This window comes from Pagrus pagrus (genome assembly GCF_965226575.1).
Source record: "Pagrus pagrus genome assembly, chromosome: 15".
NCBI lineage: Eukaryota > Metazoa > Chordata > Actinopteri > Spariformes > Sparidae > Pagrus > Pagrus pagrus.
The window spans coordinates 5,364,957-5,384,537 of NC_140199.1; the positions used below are offsets into that span (position 1 = coordinate 5,364,957).

General features: G+C 41.2%; 1 protein-coding gene across 7 annotated transcripts in view; it reads left to right on the top strand.

Annotated features, from left to right (window-relative positions):
• The window catches only part of ehbp1 (EH domain binding protein 1), a 149,982-nt gene that overhangs the window by 14,185 nt on the left and 116,216 nt on the right, over positions 1 to 19,581 (top strand). For all 7 annotated transcript variants that reach the window (XM_084376010.1, XM_084376011.1, XM_084376014.1 and 4 more), the window contains exons 3-5: positions 5,527 to 5,584; positions 5,674 to 5,769; positions 9,233 to 9,286. In XM_084376010.1, coding sequence (XP_084232136.1) covers positions 5,527 to 5,584; positions 5,674 to 5,769; positions 9,233 to 9,286 — 208 coding nt within the window. The remainder of the gene's footprint in view (positions 1 to 5,526; positions 5,585 to 5,673; positions 5,770 to 9,232; positions 9,287 to 19,581) is intronic.

Here is a 19,581-nt window from a genome sequence, read left to right on the forward strand (position 1 = left end):
TACTTCCATCCATGCGGACAGATGGACATGCACACTGAGCCATGAGCACATTTACGCTGCAAGACATTTTTTTTTGTTGAGCAAGCTTTATTTTTTCGTCTTCGTGTAAAGTGGCCCATATTGCCCTTGGATGATTTAATGTGCGTGAAACCAGCCATCTGTTCCCCTGAACGCTGCAAAAACTAAATAGTTAACTGACGCTTCAGCGTGTCTTCCCGTCTTCCTTCCTAAAAAACCATCTGATGGAACAGATTCCCTTTGTTTTAATCAGCACAGCTCTGCGGTCTACACCTGCTCTGCTTCACTTGCTTCAAACATTGTGTGTGTAACTGCAGCCCAAAAGTGTCTTTTTATAAGTTTTTAATTAGCGCTGCACAATATGGTAAATAAATCACATTGCCATTTTTTTTTTGACAGATATTGTGATTGCGATATGGTTCATGAATAGTAGGAATGATCGTTTTATTATCACAGTTTTTCATTTTCACTGAAAAACTGTTGAAAACACGATGATGTGACATTTGTTAGGGTCTTTACTAAACAAATGGGTGTTCTTGCGTCTAGAAAACAAGATTTGTAGGTTGGGGGATCTCTGCAGCACTGTAGTGCTAAAATGCTGCTTTTTCATGCATTCTACCACCAGCGTCTATGATTTTGATTTTACAATTGATTGATTTTGATAATATTTCAATTAAGTGTGCAGCCCTATTTTTAAGCAGATGGTTTTGCACTGAGCTGTGAGTGCTGTCTTAATGCTTCAGAGTGCTTAGCAGCTCTGTAGCTCTGCTCATACAGAGTAGACAATGATTGAGAACTGCAGACGCTGCTGAGACGCTGCCTCCGCTGCACAGCATGAGTAGACAAAGTGCACTACACAGTCAACACACACAAAATACTTTGGAGCAGAATAGAGCTGACTGTAGAATTGATGAACATGTCACATACCCTCTGTAGTAACTACAGGGCGACAGGTTCCTGCAGTACAGTTTGTTTTTCTTACCTGCTGTGACGCTAAAGTGGCTTTGAGGAAAACATTAAATATCCACATGCTCACTAATTTCAGTTTTCAGTGGATGAGAGCTTGGCTAAATGTCTTACATGTAAATGTAGGAGGGTTTATTTGTGTTTTGTGTCTGTCTCAGAGGGCACTCGTCTCAGCTCCTGCTGAGCTTGCTGACCCACTTTCATTCTTATCTGCCCTGTCTCATCTCTCCAGCCCACACACACTCTCACAGACTCTCTTCCATCTCTTTATCATCTTCTGAAAACCTTGTGTTGATCATTTTTATCCTACAGTATTTTGTAGTCATATCTGAGCTGTAGACCAAAGGCTGTTTTTAGGCCAATCAGACTCTTGTATCACCCTTTATCACACATATGCATGCTCATTCTTTCATCCCTCTTTCCTCTTTCATTTCTGTCTCTCTCATCCAGCTGCTGAGAGTCAAATAAGACTTTTTTTTTAGGGTACACATGACATTTGTTAAACAAGCTCTCACTCACTAGAATTAGAAACAAGTTTATATTGCCATATGTTGTTAACGTTTGAAGACCTAGAGAGATTTTTGGGGTGCCTGACCCTCCTGAATTTATTTTGTTTTTCCTGACTAACAGGTGAGAAACAGGTGTTTTCCTTTATTTCATTTGTAGGTGAAAGGTGATACAATTGGATCATAGCAGAGGACAGCAAGGAGAGATGTATTATCTATTGAACATGAACAACAAACGTAGCTTGACAACAGCCATTGCCCGTTGGCCCAGAGGACGAAACTACTTTGGTTTCCTTGACGAATCAATACTGCAGAACGTGATGGCATAATCACATTCACTAAGGAGCCCCTGAATGCCCAAACAAGATGTGTGATACCACTGAAAAGCTGAGAAACTCCACTTCACATGACTTTTTAAAGTATATGGATAGGATTAGCGGTTTACAAGGTATTAAACATTTTAAAACAAAAGCTATTTTTAGCTGTTGGCAGCTCTCTAGGTCTTTGAGGGTTAAATAAACCTCCATTACCTCTTTTTTCTGACATCCTTATAGCCAGTCATTACCCAAACTATACCTCAAATTCATGTAAACTGAAGGACTTTGTGTTATAATAACTTTTTGTAGGAGTGAACACATGTCATGATGAACACTTCAGGGATCTCTGTGGCCATCTTCATCAGATTTGTTTCTGCTGGTCTGCCATTCCTCTCTGATGGCTCATTGATTCCTGTTGAACACTGAAGGAACATGCAGCCCTGAGGTTAGAGCTGAACTCAAGAGGGAATGACACCAAAAAGTGTGAAGAGTCAGTTAGGCTGCAGGCGAATGGTTTAAATTTTTCTCATAGCACATGGAGAACTGTACAGAGGGAAGAAAAATAAGGGAATGGTAATTTGTGTGTGTGTGTGCTCTCTGATATGGCCTGTGTTGTTGGACAATAGCTTCTCTATGTGAAGCCTCTCCTCAAGGCTGAAATTGTTGCCCGTCATTCTCCCTCTCTCCTCTCTGCTCTGCTCTTTTTCCTCTCACTCCTCCTCTTTCTGTCCTCCTGTTTTCGTCTTTCTTCCCTCTCTTTTGTGTCTTCGCTCTCTCTCTGTCACACAGTCCGTCATTCTTTCCCCAGAATGACTGCGTTGCTGTTGTTCTTCAGGAGTCTTTGACACCAGGGCCCATTTGGGCATAAACCAAGTGTTATGCTTGCTATGCCTGGAGTATGTGCACTCAAACCACTGACAGATATGGGAAACCCACTGATAGATGGATTTTCCAAAGATAGGGATTCATTATCACCACATGTTGACTGTATTTTTTACGAGATGTCATAATGCCTTGCCAACCAATGTGTGGCATCCTCGCCTCTAATTGGAGCGAACGGTATTACAGCTTGGTAAAAACAGTATCGCCCCACCAATACTGGATTTATGAGGCAGACGCCACTATGTTTGAGAATTTAATAACGATGTATTGGGCAATATAATTTTTTTCATATCAATTTACATTTTTCACATCTGAACACAACAGGTACAGCAATAACACTATGATGGGTGGAAAGAGAAGACAAAGAAGAGAGGGGTAGGTGGGTGGCACTGACATTTTGTTGTTGAAGAATTTGAGACAGTCAGTGGGATGTTTTACTGGTGGAAATAAAACGTGTCAGTGCTCTCTGGTGCACAGTATTTGTGGTGACACTGACAATTATATTGTATTTTGGTAGGTCTGTATTCCAATTTATTTTTATTTGATGCTGATGTCGGCCTGGATGAAACATTGGCTGACGCAATAGAATAAAGTGATTTTAATTGATCCCTGAAGAGCAGTTTGCTCCCTTTCTTTTCCCCATTAACAGGTCAGAGGTCAGGCTCAATAACAGAGCATCAGATTTGTAGTTGTAGCTGGAAAGCTTAAGAGCACGGGGTAATACTTGCCAACACAAGAACTTAAACCTAGGCTTTTCTCTTGACAATGTTATTGATTGGCACCTGATAAGTGTTCCACTCTGTTGTCTTTTTTCTTTAAATCCTTTTGGGCTTTATTGGATAGTGACAGCTGAAGAGAGGCAGGAAAGAGGGAGAAAGAGGGAATGCCAAGCAGCAAAGGGCCCTGGCAAGAATTAAACCCAGCTTTAGATGGTGAGAGTCCTCTACAAGGTGAGGCGGCTCTACCTGATTGTCTTTGACAAAAGCCAAGGCATGGTTTGACCTATGTACTATAATTCGGGATGTCACTGTATTTCTATGAAGTTATTTTATTAAGATAAGCCCAGGTCGGGTCCTGCCAATTTGGTTCAGGTTTGGGATAAAATGGGATGCACTGATCAACCTTTTCTTTTCCTAATCCTTATATCTCAGTACAGAGTATCTGCTGAGCACTGATCTGATACAGGTGCCGTCTCTTCCCAAATTGAAAATCTGTATGCCTCACTGCGTCAAAGTCATTGAAATACACCTGATGTAAGGTAACATGAGGCCAAGGATAGCTGTGGCAATAAAAACTGAGTTGGCAGCCTGGCGTGAAGGAATTAATGTAGAAGATAAGAGAAACAGGATTTTTTTCTAATGACACTGACAAGGAAAATCAGTCTCGTCACGGCCAATCCTGAACGGCCTAAGTCAGTATTGGGCTGATACTGATCCAGGGTAGTCATACTAAAATATTAGTATTAATGATTAAAATTTTAACATTAACATTTTATATTTAAAATTAATATTTCACCGTCAGAGCATTTTTGTCCCCCAATACCACACATACTCACTTTTACAATATATATTTGCACTAGGAGTGACAGACAAGCAGGTCCAGACCTGCCAGCCAGCTAACTGCTGTGTGTCACAGCTTTGTGAGTCTCGAGTGGCAGGGAAAGGACAGGCAATCCTCAGTGATGTATTGCACCCTCTCCGTGGTGCATATGAGTCGTTACCATCAGTACAGAGCTTCAGGATATCACCTATATAGACCCTCTCGTTCCCAGATATACTTTACACCTGCCAGTAAAGCTCTGTGATATGAGATGTGTTTCACTTGCATTTTGGTATATTCATACTCTTTATTGTAGATCATGATGTGGAGCACTTGGTTGCTAAATGTCTGTTTTTCATTGTTGTTGTTGTAATGTTGTGGTTGATTTTGTTGAACAGTTGCCACAGAAACGAAAATAATTCACGAAAGGACTATAAACGAAACAAACTGACTGTGGCTGTGTTGATGATTTCCCAGGCTGACAAGAAGTGAGGGAGAACTTTTGTTAGTCCCTTATTTGTCGTGGTATTCTTTCACATCAAGAGCGAAATAAAAGCCAGTTGTGATTTATCAAGCAGCTCCATAAGGCTTACTTTTACTGATTTTTTTTTTTTTTTTTTAAAGCATGGATGTGTGTGTGTGCGTCTGTGAAGGTCAGCTACTGCTCTGTAAGAACATACGCCCTCGGTTTGTCTCAATATTTACAGCTGATTACTTAAATCAAGATTAAGTTACAAACTAATCATGATGAATATGCTGCAGAGTGGACCATGACCGTTGCACTGTGGTTTTAAGAATTGAAGTAATTTTTTTATATTCTCCTCTCTCTGCTTTTACATTTAATTCATTTTTGGCTGTCAGGTTACAGCTGTTGGTTATCATTGCAGTGCATCTCTGACCTGGATTGGGTTAGGTTGTCCTAACTCTCAGCCCCCTTCAGTGTTTCTCCTGTCACACAAACCTCTTCTATGTGTATTTGTTTCTGTTTGTGTTCTGTTGTGTGTGCTGCAGTCCACTGAGACAAAGTCAGGGTGTAGCTGTGGCTCATGTTTTATTCATACCATGAGTGGCTGTGCAGGTGTGTGTATGCGTTGTTGTTGTTGGTGTGTGTGTGTACGGCAGGGAGCTTATCAGGGTTTAGCGCAATGTTAAGCATTAAGATACAAGCAATGATCAATTGGACCGACGGTCTTATCGTGCTAATGTGTAGGTAGCAGTGGCACAGAGATGGGTAGATTGATGAACAAATACCTTTTTTGCCTTTTTTACTCATCTGTCTTTTCTCTCTGTACTCACAGGCAACCAGACAAACTGGTGGTGGTTTGGACGCGCAGGAGTCGGCGGAAATCGTCCAAGGTTTGTATTTGATAACTGGCATTAAAAAAACCAAGAATGTTTCTTACTTGCAAAGTAATTTTGTCATTGTTTGTCCCTCTGCCCTGCAGGCCCACAGCTGGCAGCCTGGCATCAAAAATCCCTACAGAGGAGTGGTGGTGTGGCCTGTACCAGAGAACATTGAGATCACTGTCACCCTTTTTAAGGTGGGTACGGTTGTTTAATTAGCACTGAGACAAGTGTTCTAGGTTTAAGGTGGACTACAGTTGTTAACAGAACATGAGCATCTATATGCCAGTGATTAGTAGTAACAGTAATTAATTAATGATGCCCACTCAGAGAAAATTGGGAGATTTTTAGGATTAGCTTGATTTTGATAGATGAACGTCACCCAAAAGCAGCACAATGTGTATTTTGTATTACATGAAAAGCTTTCATCATAAGTAGTAGGGTTATTTGAATTTGAATTTGATTTTTTTTTTTTTGTCTGATTGAAGAATTAATCTTAATAAGAGCAGATGTGTTATAACAATGAGATTCATGGGAACTTTTGTTACTTGAAATTGTTTTATTTTTTTGGTTGTTTTTTATCAATGGAAGTTCGTGTATAGTAAAATACTGTAGTTGTGTCTGTAAATGACACACATGCACAGACAGTATGTGTCACCACGCCTGACTTACTTAAACATGCTGGGCCTCTGTGCTGACAGGCTAGCTCAGAGCCCAGTGTCTTGTTACCTCGCTCAGTTTCTTAAATAGACTTCATTGCTTCGTGTGGACTCACTTGCAGACAGTGAAAGACAGGAGTCATGGTGACAAAAATCTGAGGCCTCTATTAATCTCCAGACCTTTGGGCAGACCATGACACACTGAAAAAAAGTTCAACTTTCATGTGCACCGGCCGAGTCTATACTTGTTGAGCACTGTTGTACATATCAGTGTCTCTCTACTCTGGGCCCACTTCCACTTCCTGTCCCAGAGGAAGCAATAAAGCTGTTTTTGTAGTGAGACACAAGGCAAAGCGACTGAAAGCACAGTTTACCCACATCTGTTGGATAAAACCACACATCAAATAACATGGCCTCTGCAAACATTTTTTTTAGGGACACTCCACCTGTTTTCCAAAAGAAAGTCAGCTCACTCAACATGAAGAGACTTACTCAGCCTGTTAAAATGTCTGTATTATACAAATATATGGCAGAAAGCCTGCACAACCAACAGTGGTTTTGAGGTTTGAAAGATGTAAGCATTTACCATCCAGGGAGCATTTAACAAAATATTCTGTTGGTTGCATTGTGGTGAATGTACGATCCAGAGGTTTCAGAGCTATCCCAACCTCTGCTGCAATGATTTTATCCATCTGTCTCTCAAGTTTCCAAATTTAATGGATGTGCAAGACAAAACTGCTTGAGGATTAGCCCTTGAATATCAAGAATAATGCTTGATATCAAGCTAATTTGGTAAAAATCTAATACTCAATATCTCAAAGTTTAGATATTCCTTCAGTCGAAGGCTAAAGCAAACACTGACAGTGATTTGGAGATGCTCTCATACTCCTGTCTGGCCTGAAGCACTGCAGCGAAAATAGCTGAGCACAGCAGGATTGAAGCCTATACCCCAGGGAGATGTTCACCACCAGCAGCCTGAGCTGAACTTTGTAAAAGGCAGGAACATACTGAAATTAATAAGTTACTTAACTGGGCAGCCCTCTGACTGCGCATCCTGTAGACGGTATCAATCCTAACGGAGACAAAGTGCAGTGTGGGCAGCAGCCAATTCTTAGTGCAACACTTAGCTCCTGGCTTGTGATTTTTTTATAATATAGTATCTGCATTTTCCATTCCCGTAGAAGAGCTTAATGTTTGCTTGTACCAATACAGAGGTTTTAAATATTTTATCTATAAAGATCCTTGTTAATGTTAAAACATATTAACAACAATATGTTTGAAAAAAAAACCTTCAGCTAATGTTTAGCAGCAGCACTCAAACACGGCAGACAGCAGCATAAACTGAGAATAAACTGAGATGGCTCATAATGTCATGCTCTGTTAGCTTTCAGAAGCAGTTTATGTAATAACAGAGGATTTCAAATGTAGAAGGATGACTTGCATGTGGGAGGTTGTGTTTGAGTGCTGTGCCAGACTGCAGGAATATTGATTTCCTGGGGTGTGTCACAGGCGAAGTCAGACAGAAAGTGCATGTCTTTCCTTGTGTGTGCATGCACGTGTAGTACTGCAGCCTCAACAAACGGTTATACTCAGTATTGATTTTATTGATCAATCATTCTGTCTGTAAAAGGCAAAACGTAATATCAACACAATTAGCAATAACAGCAAACAAACATATAAGAGCCAAAAGTATATATTTTATATTAATGATATCGGTCAGAGGAATGCAGAACATTTCAGAACATTTTAACTTTGTTGGTGAAATTTTCACTTTAGGGGGTTAAATAGGTTAGATTTGCATGTCTTTCTGTGTCCAGCAGTGATCTGTGTAGATTCTCCAGGAGGGCAGTGAAGATCGTTTATGCCAGCACAGTAAGGCAGGGCTGCATGCTGTCTGGCTGCCTCCATTACTGTCTCCTCTCATCTTCTCACAGCTAAACAGGCAGGAAGTGAGATAAGACAGAGACACTAGTACAGTATATGAGCAGAGAGGCAACCTGGACTAAAAGACACAGATAGACATCTGTAATTTTGGATTGGCCTAAAAATTGTATAGTGATATTTTTAGGCCATGTCACGATATATGACACATACCTTGATCTTTTGTTAGGACTAAGGGACAAAATCAATGTATCGTATACATCTCCCAGCCCAGCTCCCAGAAATAGACACAGTTGCCAGTTTATTAGGTTCAACTACCTAAAACTAATACTCTCTAAGAGAGCAATCCTGCAATAAATTCTCCTTTTAATGAAGGTTATAATGTTGAGTTTTTATTGAAACCATTTTAGGGAGGTGTTGCTTCGCCTGTGGTAGTTTATGGTGCTGTAGACGTCTAATGCATTATACAGAGAGGTGCCTCTGTTGCTTACCATGTCCTCATTGATATAAAAAAGGCAAACAACAACAATGACTTTAAGTATAATGCGGTACAATTCAACAGAACCACAAACTGCAGCCTCTAGGATTCATGGCGGGGCTGTAGAGTGTATTAGTTTTCCGTAGATGTGCATAATATACTGGCAACCCATGATACAGAGACAGTCAGCGGTTGTTGCAACCAGGCAAAGAGTCAGTAGCTTATTATCATGTGATGAAAAGTTACCTCATTATTACCAAACCCTGAGCACATGCATGAGAAGGGAAGGAGGACAGACAAACCGGGTCAGTGGGTGAGTAGAGTGAGAACAGAGAGACTGTTGGCAGAGCTGATGAACTGTCACTCACTCACACTGGGAGTTTGCTGTGTTTGGGGTTTTGTGCTGTATAAGTCTCCTGGCATAGTTAGGACCAAAATGAGTTCTTAAGTTAATTAAATTGTTTCAGGATTTCAGTCAGAATTACTGAGTGCTGCTCAAGACCCGTTGCATGATGATTCGTGATTATTTCTGTTTTAACTGCAGATTCGATGCTGCATCAAATGACCATATTGTGGCTGGAGTTTGCTCTCAAATCCTGTATATTATTTACTTAAGCATATCTTTCTCTCTTGCCTTCACAGGACCCCCATGCAGAGGAGTTTGAAGACAAAGAGTGGACGTTTGTCATAGAAAATGTGAGTACTAAATTATCTATTTTCCTTTTGTCTCATCTTTGTTGTTGCATTGACCTACTCTCTTTCTAATTGTGTTAGTAACCTCATGACTGTTGATGAAAACTGCCTTGTTGTCTTAAATCTTGTCTTGTTTATTTCTTTGTCTTGTTCATGACAACCAGACAAAGAGATAAACTCCTTATCCTCAGCCTTTCTCTAGGTATAGCCTCTTTACACAGTAAATTACACATGCAGGTTCTGCCACCGTGTGGTCAGGCTTAGCTATTACATCCTTATATCAGTGTGAATGGTGTCCGTCTGAGTAAACGACAAGTGCTGATTTGCATCGAGTTGGCATACATTTTCATGACCCCAATGACTGTTTGGCACAGGTAAGTATGTGAGTGAGGGTGTTTTATGGTAGTAATTTTCAATTACAGGTCAAACAACCTTGACTGTGCTTGTGAAATATCAAGTTGCAACTTGCAGAAAATACAAATAAGGTTTTGTGGTTATGTACCAATTTACTTACTGATTTATTAATTTGTTCATTTGTTGTTACCACATATTTTTAACAATTACATATTCATAATGAGGGTTTTTTTCTGGTCTTTGTTTTCTTTGTAATATTGGACTACTGCTCAAGGTAACACCAACAGAGGGAAGAATGGCTGTTTGCCAGGAAAGGACAAATGCAGGCAGACATATTAAAAGAGACATATCATTATAAAGTAGGAGTCACAGAGAATGACCTAACAAACACAGGGAGGGTGGAGAAGAGGCAATTCGTCCTTGGAGAGACGGATTCAAGGACGAGGGAGGGAAACAGAGGAAAAGACAGAGAAGGGGAAACTATTTTTGACATTTGCCGGTGGCCTGCCAGGAAACTGTGAACTTGCTGTTCAGGAGTGATTTGCTGTGTTCCATGCATGTGCTGGTGCCAGTTCTGTGACGGGGTGTCGCTAAGTAATACAGACATGTTGGACAAATGAGGCTTTGTCCTTGCACACTGGCCTTTCTTGTTTTAGCCTGTAGTAGAACAGTTATTGAAAAAACCTATGACTAATATTTTCTGTGGCATTGCTGAGATGTAGCCTCTCCTGAACTCTTAAAGAAGTATTATCTCTATGAGAGTCAGTTTGTACTCTGGAAACACATTTCAGTATCACTTTACTGTCACTGTGATACAACTAAAACTTGCTTCATGACTCTGCAATATCAGAGATCACGCAGTGCATTTGGATCAGGTAGGGATTCACTTCAACCTGGTCGGTCGCTGCTGTCACACGTGCTTGTCCATGTTTGGTGACACAAATCCCAGGAGCAGCCTGACATCCCATTCAGGTCAAGCTCTTGAAGTGATCAAGTGACTCTCACTGGTCATCATATTTGTTTGTGTTGGTCGAAGTTTTGCTGAAGCCTAATAAAGTCTTTAGGGTGTTTCATTCAAAGGAACTGTTGCACGTTGTGCCAGCTTTGAGTAATGCAAGCCTTTAAATGTGTTTGCCAAAACTGCTGTGTTAGAAAAAAAATCTAATTGATTAAAAAAAAAAAAAAAAAAAGCTTATACCTTCTCCGACTAAGGTTTGGTAGGTTTCCTGTTTTTCTGTTTCTGTGTACAAGATTCAACCCCTTTTGATTTTGTAGCAGCCGACTAAACCGGCTTTTGTCAGGTGTAATGTTAAGTGGAGAGAACTAGCCGCATGTGGCTAGTTAGCAGGAGCCCGAGGATAGCCGATTAGCTCAGCTCTGTAGGTGGTGCGGTGCTTATGTCTTGTTACGTTGTACTAGAGTTGAGAGGTGTGTGCACAGTGCCACAGTACTAATCATACCGACATCCATAAGAGAGAGCCCTCACCAGTAACAAGGTGGTTTCAGGTTTTACTGCAGTTCATTAGCGTTACACGCTGGTTTTGTAGCCTGCAGTGTGGAGCCCCATTTTGATCCACTACTGCTGTTTGCACTTAAAGTTACTGCATCACACTGTTCAACAATAAAAGCCAGGGAGGTTTGAGTTTGTATAAACATTTGCAGGAATGTGTTTTGGAAAACTCACTGAATAGCAAAAATCTCGTACGTGGGCTACTTGAACTGTCACTTCTATAATCTTTTCTCCAGTTTCACTCTGCTGAAGTCTTGATTTTATTTTTTTCAATGTTAAATTAAGATTAAGAATAGGTTAAGTCGAATTGTTGTGAGAAGTGAAAACACTATGTGTCACAGTTGACACGATGGACTGTAGTGCCGCTGTCATTCACAAGCTCTGATTATGTTCCTCTTGGGAGCGGCTGCTGACTTTGATTTTGCTGCCATCAAAGCTTTTCACAGAGTGGTGACAAAGTTATAGATTTACTGCATTTAAGAAAACAGTAGCTGTTATGTAATCTTTAAACTCAAGCAATGTGTGAGAGGCTCTGAAGTGACATTTGTGAGAGTGACAAAGATGAGCAAATAAATCTTTAATGATACTCTCAACTACTAAATGCTGTGATGTGTAAACTTATTGACTGTGGAGTGAGTGGGGCATCGCTAGTGATCAACCAGGATAGGGGATTTTAAGAGAACCGGCTGAGTGCTTTGCCACTGTCACTTTCTGTACACGTCAAGCTCAAAGGAACGACAGCAGAAACTCCGCTCCACCTTTCTCTCTTTGATAGAAAGCTGAGAAGACAAGCAGGTCAGCCGGTGTTCTCCGGACAGAGCGTGGGAGAAAGCAAAGAGAGAGCAAGAAAGGGAGAGAAAAAGACAAGTTTGTGGGTTTGACTGTGTCTCTGCATACCTGACTAATGACAGAGAGATCAAAGCTGCACCATTCTCCTGACAGCAGGAATGGAGAGGAAAGAAGGGAGGGAGGGAGGGAGGGAGGACGTGGAGAAGGCAACCTTAGACTCTCACACACTGTAGAGCCTGGGCAATGATGAAATGATTGCAAGAGCAAAAAGAGAGAATTATGGTGTGAATTTAAGGTTGAAGGTTTGTTATGTATTTGTTTATTTAGAAAATACTTTTAGGGGGTGTTCTTAATAATATTTGGTATCCTTTAAACCTGTTCGATAGGTATTTTAAATAATAAACAGAAGCAAACAGGTGAATAAAAAACTCCAAACCCTGTGGATGTTGATAAAAATCCACATATCTCATCATTTCAGTGCAGGGGTGCCAAACCTTTATTTCTTTAGAGGGCCAAAACTGAAATGTAATGGTGGCCGCAGGCCTGAAGCAAACACCTATTGTATTGTAAAATGTTGCCAGGATCTCATTAATGGACTGACTCCAGTCCACTGGACTCCAGAAACCGTGATTTATATTGCAATTTTTTTTAACTGATTTTTTTTTTTCCCTTTTTTCGTTAGAAACATCTGACAGGCTGAATTGAAGGGTGGGCCAACCCACGGGCCCCACTTTTGGCAACTTTGTTCTAGTGTCACGAGTATATTGTCAGGACTGGCCTCTGGCTCTTGGTCTTTTTGTCAAGAAAACTGTGATTGCAGCCTTTGTAATTCTCTCTTATACACTAAATGCCTAAAACCCTAGTAAACACGAGACAGTCATTACACTCTAAGGCAACATTTGCATTAGTTAAATCCATGGTGACAAATTAATCTGAGACATCCTCTGATACTGCCATAGTGAGTCATTTTTGCATTTACATGCTACTTTAAGAAAACCTCCACAGTCAGTGCACATGCATCGGCAGCTTTTATATAAAAGCTATAAAGTTCTTGAGACATTTGTTTCCTCCCTGACTGGTGCTCTGCTGTGTCAAATAATTATATAATTATATATTAGTTGGTGCTGCTGGTTCCTGGTTTCTCTCCAATAACAAGGCAGATGAGTAGAAACTAAGAAACTATATACATTGGCCACAAGAGGGCAGTCTAGCCTAACATCTATGAAGACCCTCTCCTCTTCACTGTTAAATCAGTTGGATCACCCCCTTATGTCACCTGTGTTTGTCTGTGTATGTCTGTCAATAGGAAAGGTAACTGTGTGGCTGCATGTGTGTGTATGTCTGGATAACTTTATACCTTTGATCACACATACACCGACAAACATTAAATGTTTGTGTTTATCTGATCATATTTTCGTCTGACTTCGCATGTGTTTGCATGAATGTATGGACAGCTCAGAAGCCCCTGCTCACATACCACCCCCCCACCTTTCAGGTGTCTAAGGTAATATAAAGTCAGGAGGGATGAATGAATGCGGTAGTGAGTGCTGCACTGAGGAGGAGGAGGAACAGAGGAAGAGGAGAGGTGAGTTCTCCTGACCCCTCATCAGACGGCGGAGGAGAAAGGGGAAGAATACGCCATTGTGCCCGAGCGCCGGAGATGATGAAATTCAAGATCCCCGCGCTGTGGCTTCGTCTTAATCTGGGGGCCCAACCTCGCGCTAGGCTAATCCCTCCCCGTCGAATTACTGGCCCTGGTTAGATTGTATTTTGTCATTGAAAATGGCAGTGTCAAACACTACCTTTTTCTCTCCTCTATTTGTTCGTCTGCCAAGGCGAATCGCATAATCAAAAGATGGAGAGAGAGAGAGAGAGAAAGCGATGGAGAGCGAGAGAGGGAGAGGTGGCAGGCTGAAAATGGCTACACAGTAGTATCTCTAAATTGCATGCTACCCTTGCCTTTCACCCTTTTTCAAATAGGCACGTATTATCAAAAAGGTGGGCAAATTGAGAGTCAAAAGATTGGACGGCTATATTTGAAGGCATTGTGCTGACGGGCTCTTTTGTGTGTGCATGTGAATGAGGGGGGGTTAATGTGTGTATGTATGTCTGTGTGTGCGTTTTTGCATATCAACCAAAGCTGGAGATGACCAACTTCGCTCATCTTCAAAGCTTTGTGGGAGGATTTAAATAACCCAAACACACACACACACACGCACACACACATGCATAGAGGACTGTTGTATTTAAAGTGAGAAGCTATCATGTCTCAATACATTGAATATACAGTGATACACACTCAGAGGCCCACTCTCCCTGCTCTTCCTCCTCCTCCCCCATCTCTCTCCCTCCAAGTCATACTTTACCTTTTTCACTCGCATTTCATCAATGTCACTCAGAAAAAGAAGGCATTTCCAAATCTATCACCGCTCACACCGTTGACAGGCTGTCTGCTGCATGTTTCCACATTTTTTAAATATCGATTTTGAAATTGCCACTTTCAGGCGGCACAGCTTTTAAACCCCCTGTTTTATACCTACACAATCGTTGCATTAATGGTGACTGTTGCCTCCAAGGGAAAAGATTTGACACAAACCTGTAAGAAATGGTTTAAAACCTGGTGAATACTGATCTTTTCTAGTTTTATTTAATTGTGATATTTGGACATCTAATAATACTGGATGTCCAGACAGTATTGTTGGTTTGTCAGCATGATTACACAAAAACTGCTGAATAGATATCCATGAAACTTGGTTGGAGGATGGGGCTCGGCCCAGAATAGATAGACTGGACAAATAGACTTGTGGTGTGAATCCGGATGAAGAGAGAGATCCAGGAATTTTTTTCTCACTGTCTGTAACATTAAACAATGTTTTCCAATATTACATGATTCATGGATCTTGATGAAAAGGTGGCTGGTGTCTTTGATTGAGTACAGTTCGATGTAGATCCTAGATCTGGTGAACTTAAATTATGATTAAGCAGTTATGGGTGGTTTGATATTGGATTAAGCTTGATTGAATGAAAGGGGACTGCTGGACCTTGGTGGAGGTATGCGCTCTACTCAGTGCCATTCTAGTTTGACGATGATTGAGGGATTTTTTTTAATCATTGCGTATTATAATGTTTCCGTCACCCTGACGGCCATCTTGTTACTGCCTTCTCTTCCCTTCTCTATCTCTTCTCCTCTCAGTCTCTTTCTCTCTTTCAGTCCTGTCTCTGAGGTGATGTCCTGTCTATTGTGGACCACATCCAACTCCATTAAGGCCATTTCCACGCCACATACCTCCCACTCACACACACTCATACAGCCACACACCATCACATACTGACACACACTCATCTCACCGCACACACAGTGAAAAAGCATGACACCCAACTAATCACACACACACACACACACACACACACACAGGCCATCCTACCTCACGCACCTTTGAGCACACACACACACACACACACACACACACACACACACACACCCTCTTTCTGTATTGTACCCATAGCCTCAGTGTGTATATGTCCCCCCCTCCTCTTCCCCTCTCTCTGTCTGGAACACATTACGTAGGCCAGTGGCTTGTGAGCGCTGACTGGGCCTCGGGGAAGAAAAACACAATTATTTCAGCCCTCAGCTATTCACGCAAAGGTGACAAAAGCTGGTATGAAGTATGAAATCCCAAAAGTTTCTCCCGTGCCGAGGCCGACAAATTGGGATTAATTTGCGCTCGTGTGCACGCGTGTGTCTCCAAAGTTTTCACCTTTGCTCGTTTCCCATTTCTTAAATAGTTTGGGAACTGAAAAGGCCTAATTTATTGTGTTAGAAAGAAGAGGGAGGGTGTGTGTGTGTTCGCTCATGTCGTTCATGTGTGCTCACAGTGCTAATTTTAAATAATATATGCTTTATGGTTAAGAGCTGTGGAGACGTAAATTATTATGTGTGAGTGTGAGTGTGTGTGTGTCACTGTAGGAAGGAGGGGGGGTTCTTAGTGTGGGATCACACATTCACACACGCTTTCCAAATTAATTTAATCTAATTAATCGCCCTGAGGAGAGGCAACAGATGCTGGCGATTACCCCCCATGCCTGGACCCCTCCCCGTGCGGGCACAAACACACAACCATAAACACACAGAAAGCACACACTAGAGACGCACACACATAACTATCACAGCTCTAAATGCTGCCATTTTCTGCAGCTCACATGTATTATTTTGTTCACTGAAGCACATACAGTATTGTAGGCTGAATAAGAAAATTAACACAAGTACACACACATGCACACACACACACACACACACACACACACACACACACACACACACACACAAAAACTATGGAGAAAATTACTTTATACAATTAAACTCAGCAAAAAAAATGTGTGTGTGTGTTTGTATCTTTGGTGTCTTTGGTGAGAAACTGCACTTGTGTCTGGAGAGCTATGTTTTTGGGTGTCAGTTATGTGTGTGTGTGTGTGTGTCTGTGTGTGTGAGTGGGTTGTAGGTGGCTGTGGAGGCCGGGTGGTCCCTCCTGTCGCCCTAATAGGCTTACTGGCCCCTAATCCACACCACGCCACCCCATCACATGGCTGGTCTGCTGACTAACTGCTACCACCGCCACCATGAGTTGTGTGTGTCTCTCTCTAACTATGACTCTGTGCAGGTGTCGTATTTGTGTGTGACCATGTCTGAATGTGTGTGGTGGCCATGTGGGAGACATTTGTATTATTGACACAGTTAGTTAGTAGATAATCCAGCTTCTCATACATGAGAATCTGCTACTTCTCTGTTTTATATCATTGTTAATTAAATATTTTTATGTTTTTGACTATTGGCTAGAAGAGGTAACCTGAGCTCTGGGGAGTTGTGTTGGGGTATTTTAATTGTTTTCTGATACTTAATAGATTGAAAGATGAATTGGCTAAATGTAAAAATAATCTACATTTGTATGTATATTGTCGGGATAGACAATATATAGTTGAGCCTGACCGATGTATCAGTTGGCCGATAATATCAGCAGATATTAGCCTATCACAGATATATCGGTATCTGTGTATATCTTGTTGATATCAGTGAATATGGTTTAAAAGAACGCAGTGCAAAAAATGATGCTTTGGGTTAATTTTGAGTGAAGTTTATACTGTTTAGTTTAGTAGTAAGTGTTTGACAACCACATTTGAGGGATTACTGCAAAAAATATGTGTATATCAGCCGATATATCAAAATCAGATGTTTTTACTACTTAATATCGGTATTGACTCCAAAAACTGTATATCTGATGGGCTCTGATATAAACATATTACATCATTATCCTGAGACTATAAATTGTCTTATTTTGTATATCATTATAATGTGATTTGACATAATAGTTGTCCTGGTTTTAAAGGCTGCATTAAAGTAAAGTGATGCAATTATAATGTAATAATGTTCTAATGTTCCTCTACCCTCTTAGTCATTGTGTCGACATTATTGAAATTATTAACAAAAGTCTTATTGTGGTAATATGTTGTTAAATTGGCAGTAGTCTTCCCAACAATATTGTCATCGAGGTATTTGGTCAAATATATTCTGATATTTGATTTTGACACCCAGTCCTTGTTTTTCTGAGGTGCTTTTGAGGAGATTTAAAAAAATCGAGATATATTGTGTATCGTAATATCGTCTAAAATTTGCAATATTATTTGAAGGCCATATCACCCACCCCTACTGTATAGAAAAGCTTCCCTTTTTTTTTGCTTACCTCAATAAATCTGCTCTTCTCGCACACATGCACATCCTGCTTTGTACGCGTTTGGCACACTATCGCTTGGCACACAGCGTATCTTCTATCTGTGTGTGTGTTTTTGCTTACATGCACATGCATGTGTTGTTAATTAAACTGATTAAACTGTTGCCCCTGATGATGTGCTGCTTTGCTTCTGTGCTTGCGTCATCGTTTTCATACGTTTTTTCTCTCTCTCTGTTTGTGTGTGTGTGCAGCTTTGTATTTAGTCTCTACATATTGTTTTGTCTGCTTAACTGTTTTATCTTTGCTTCAGTCTCTCGTCCTTGTGTACTTGTATGCCCCCCCCCCCCCATGCTGTGTGTAGGAGACATATGTTTGCTGTGTGAGTGTGTGTGCAGTCTGTGTGTATGTCTTAACGTTTGCATGTGTGACTTTGTATTTGTGTGTTGTGTGAGCGAGTGTGTCTTGTCCCACTGGTCCAGGTTGTGACCTCGGCTTTCATCTCCTTAGTCTGAGGCTCCTGCGGCCCACTGTGCTCCGCTCCCGGCCAACAACGCAGCAGATGTCACCAGACACTGCAAAAAACACACACACACAGTCATATGTACACTATGTCACACGCACAGTGTCTCTCTTTTATATAAACACACAGGCTTCCGGATTGCGTACACAAACTGTATATAATCCCACACACGGACACACTCCCACCCCGTCACACACAGACACAGACATATATAGATACATTTCTAGCCCACACACACATGCAGAGTCTCAACCAGCCCAAACAGGTTTTTGTTTTGCCTCATACAGTGTGACGTTTGACCCCACAATAAACATCAAAACACAAGTGTCACCTGGGAAACATCCGTCTTCCCACCTGTGTGGCCATCGTACGATAGACCTAACAGCCAAAGTTGGTGTGTTTTGACTCGAGATGTTGATGATACAAACTGCAGATCATACCATGTGTTCAATATTTTGGCAATGGATGATAATGCATCTGGCGCACAAAAGGGGAGTGCAGCTGTAAATGGGCCAGATTATTGTGATTGGTCAGCCAAAATTACAGCTCTGATTTAATGAAGCAGGAGTCGTTGTTATCCCCTTTATATTGTCTGTTAAGCAATGCTAGTTGTTGCTTGTCATGCTAACCGACCAGTTCATTTATGTTTACCAAATGGAAAAAAACAAATATAGCATTTATCTAAGGTACCTGATATTGGGTGTTTATAATAGCAAATCTTTGACATGCTGGTCTCCCAGAGGTTTATGACACATACCTCATGATCTCGGTGTCAGTGGTTCGATGCCAGCTGGCAGCCTTTGTTGTAGAGATGCACAATATGGATTTTTCAGCAGATACCAATAACTGATAATTACCTGCTTTTCATGACCAATGTCAATAAGATAACTGATAATTTCACATATTTGCATTCGTCTTTTTGTTCTTTTTTTCCTTCGTGCTGTGCTTTTTAAATCAATGAAGATAATTCGGCTTTGTAGTATTGTCCCCCTCTCTTACTGAAGTATACTATGTGCCGCTATGGTCAGCTAAATGAAAGCGAAATACATTTCTTTCAATGAAAATATCAGGGAGCATAATATTTATTCAATTGAAGCTCTTTTCTATTACAGTGTGATGATGGCTGTTGTCCCAGGCCAAGCCTGTCTGGGCCCTGCAGGGGCTGCCAGCTCACTATGTACAGCAGCCTTGTGCCAGTCTAGAAAACAGGCTGTGCCTCCTCCTCCTCCTATTCCTGCCTCCTGTCCCCAAGCTGACCCAGAAAAGCCACACTGACTCATGCGCTCATAAACACTCACACATTTACTTACAAACAAGCTTGCAAGCTCAGCAGAGGTGTCTAGTGTATCAGATTTTATGGGGGTGGGGTAAAATGAGCCTCGAACAAGAAATGAAGTGAACG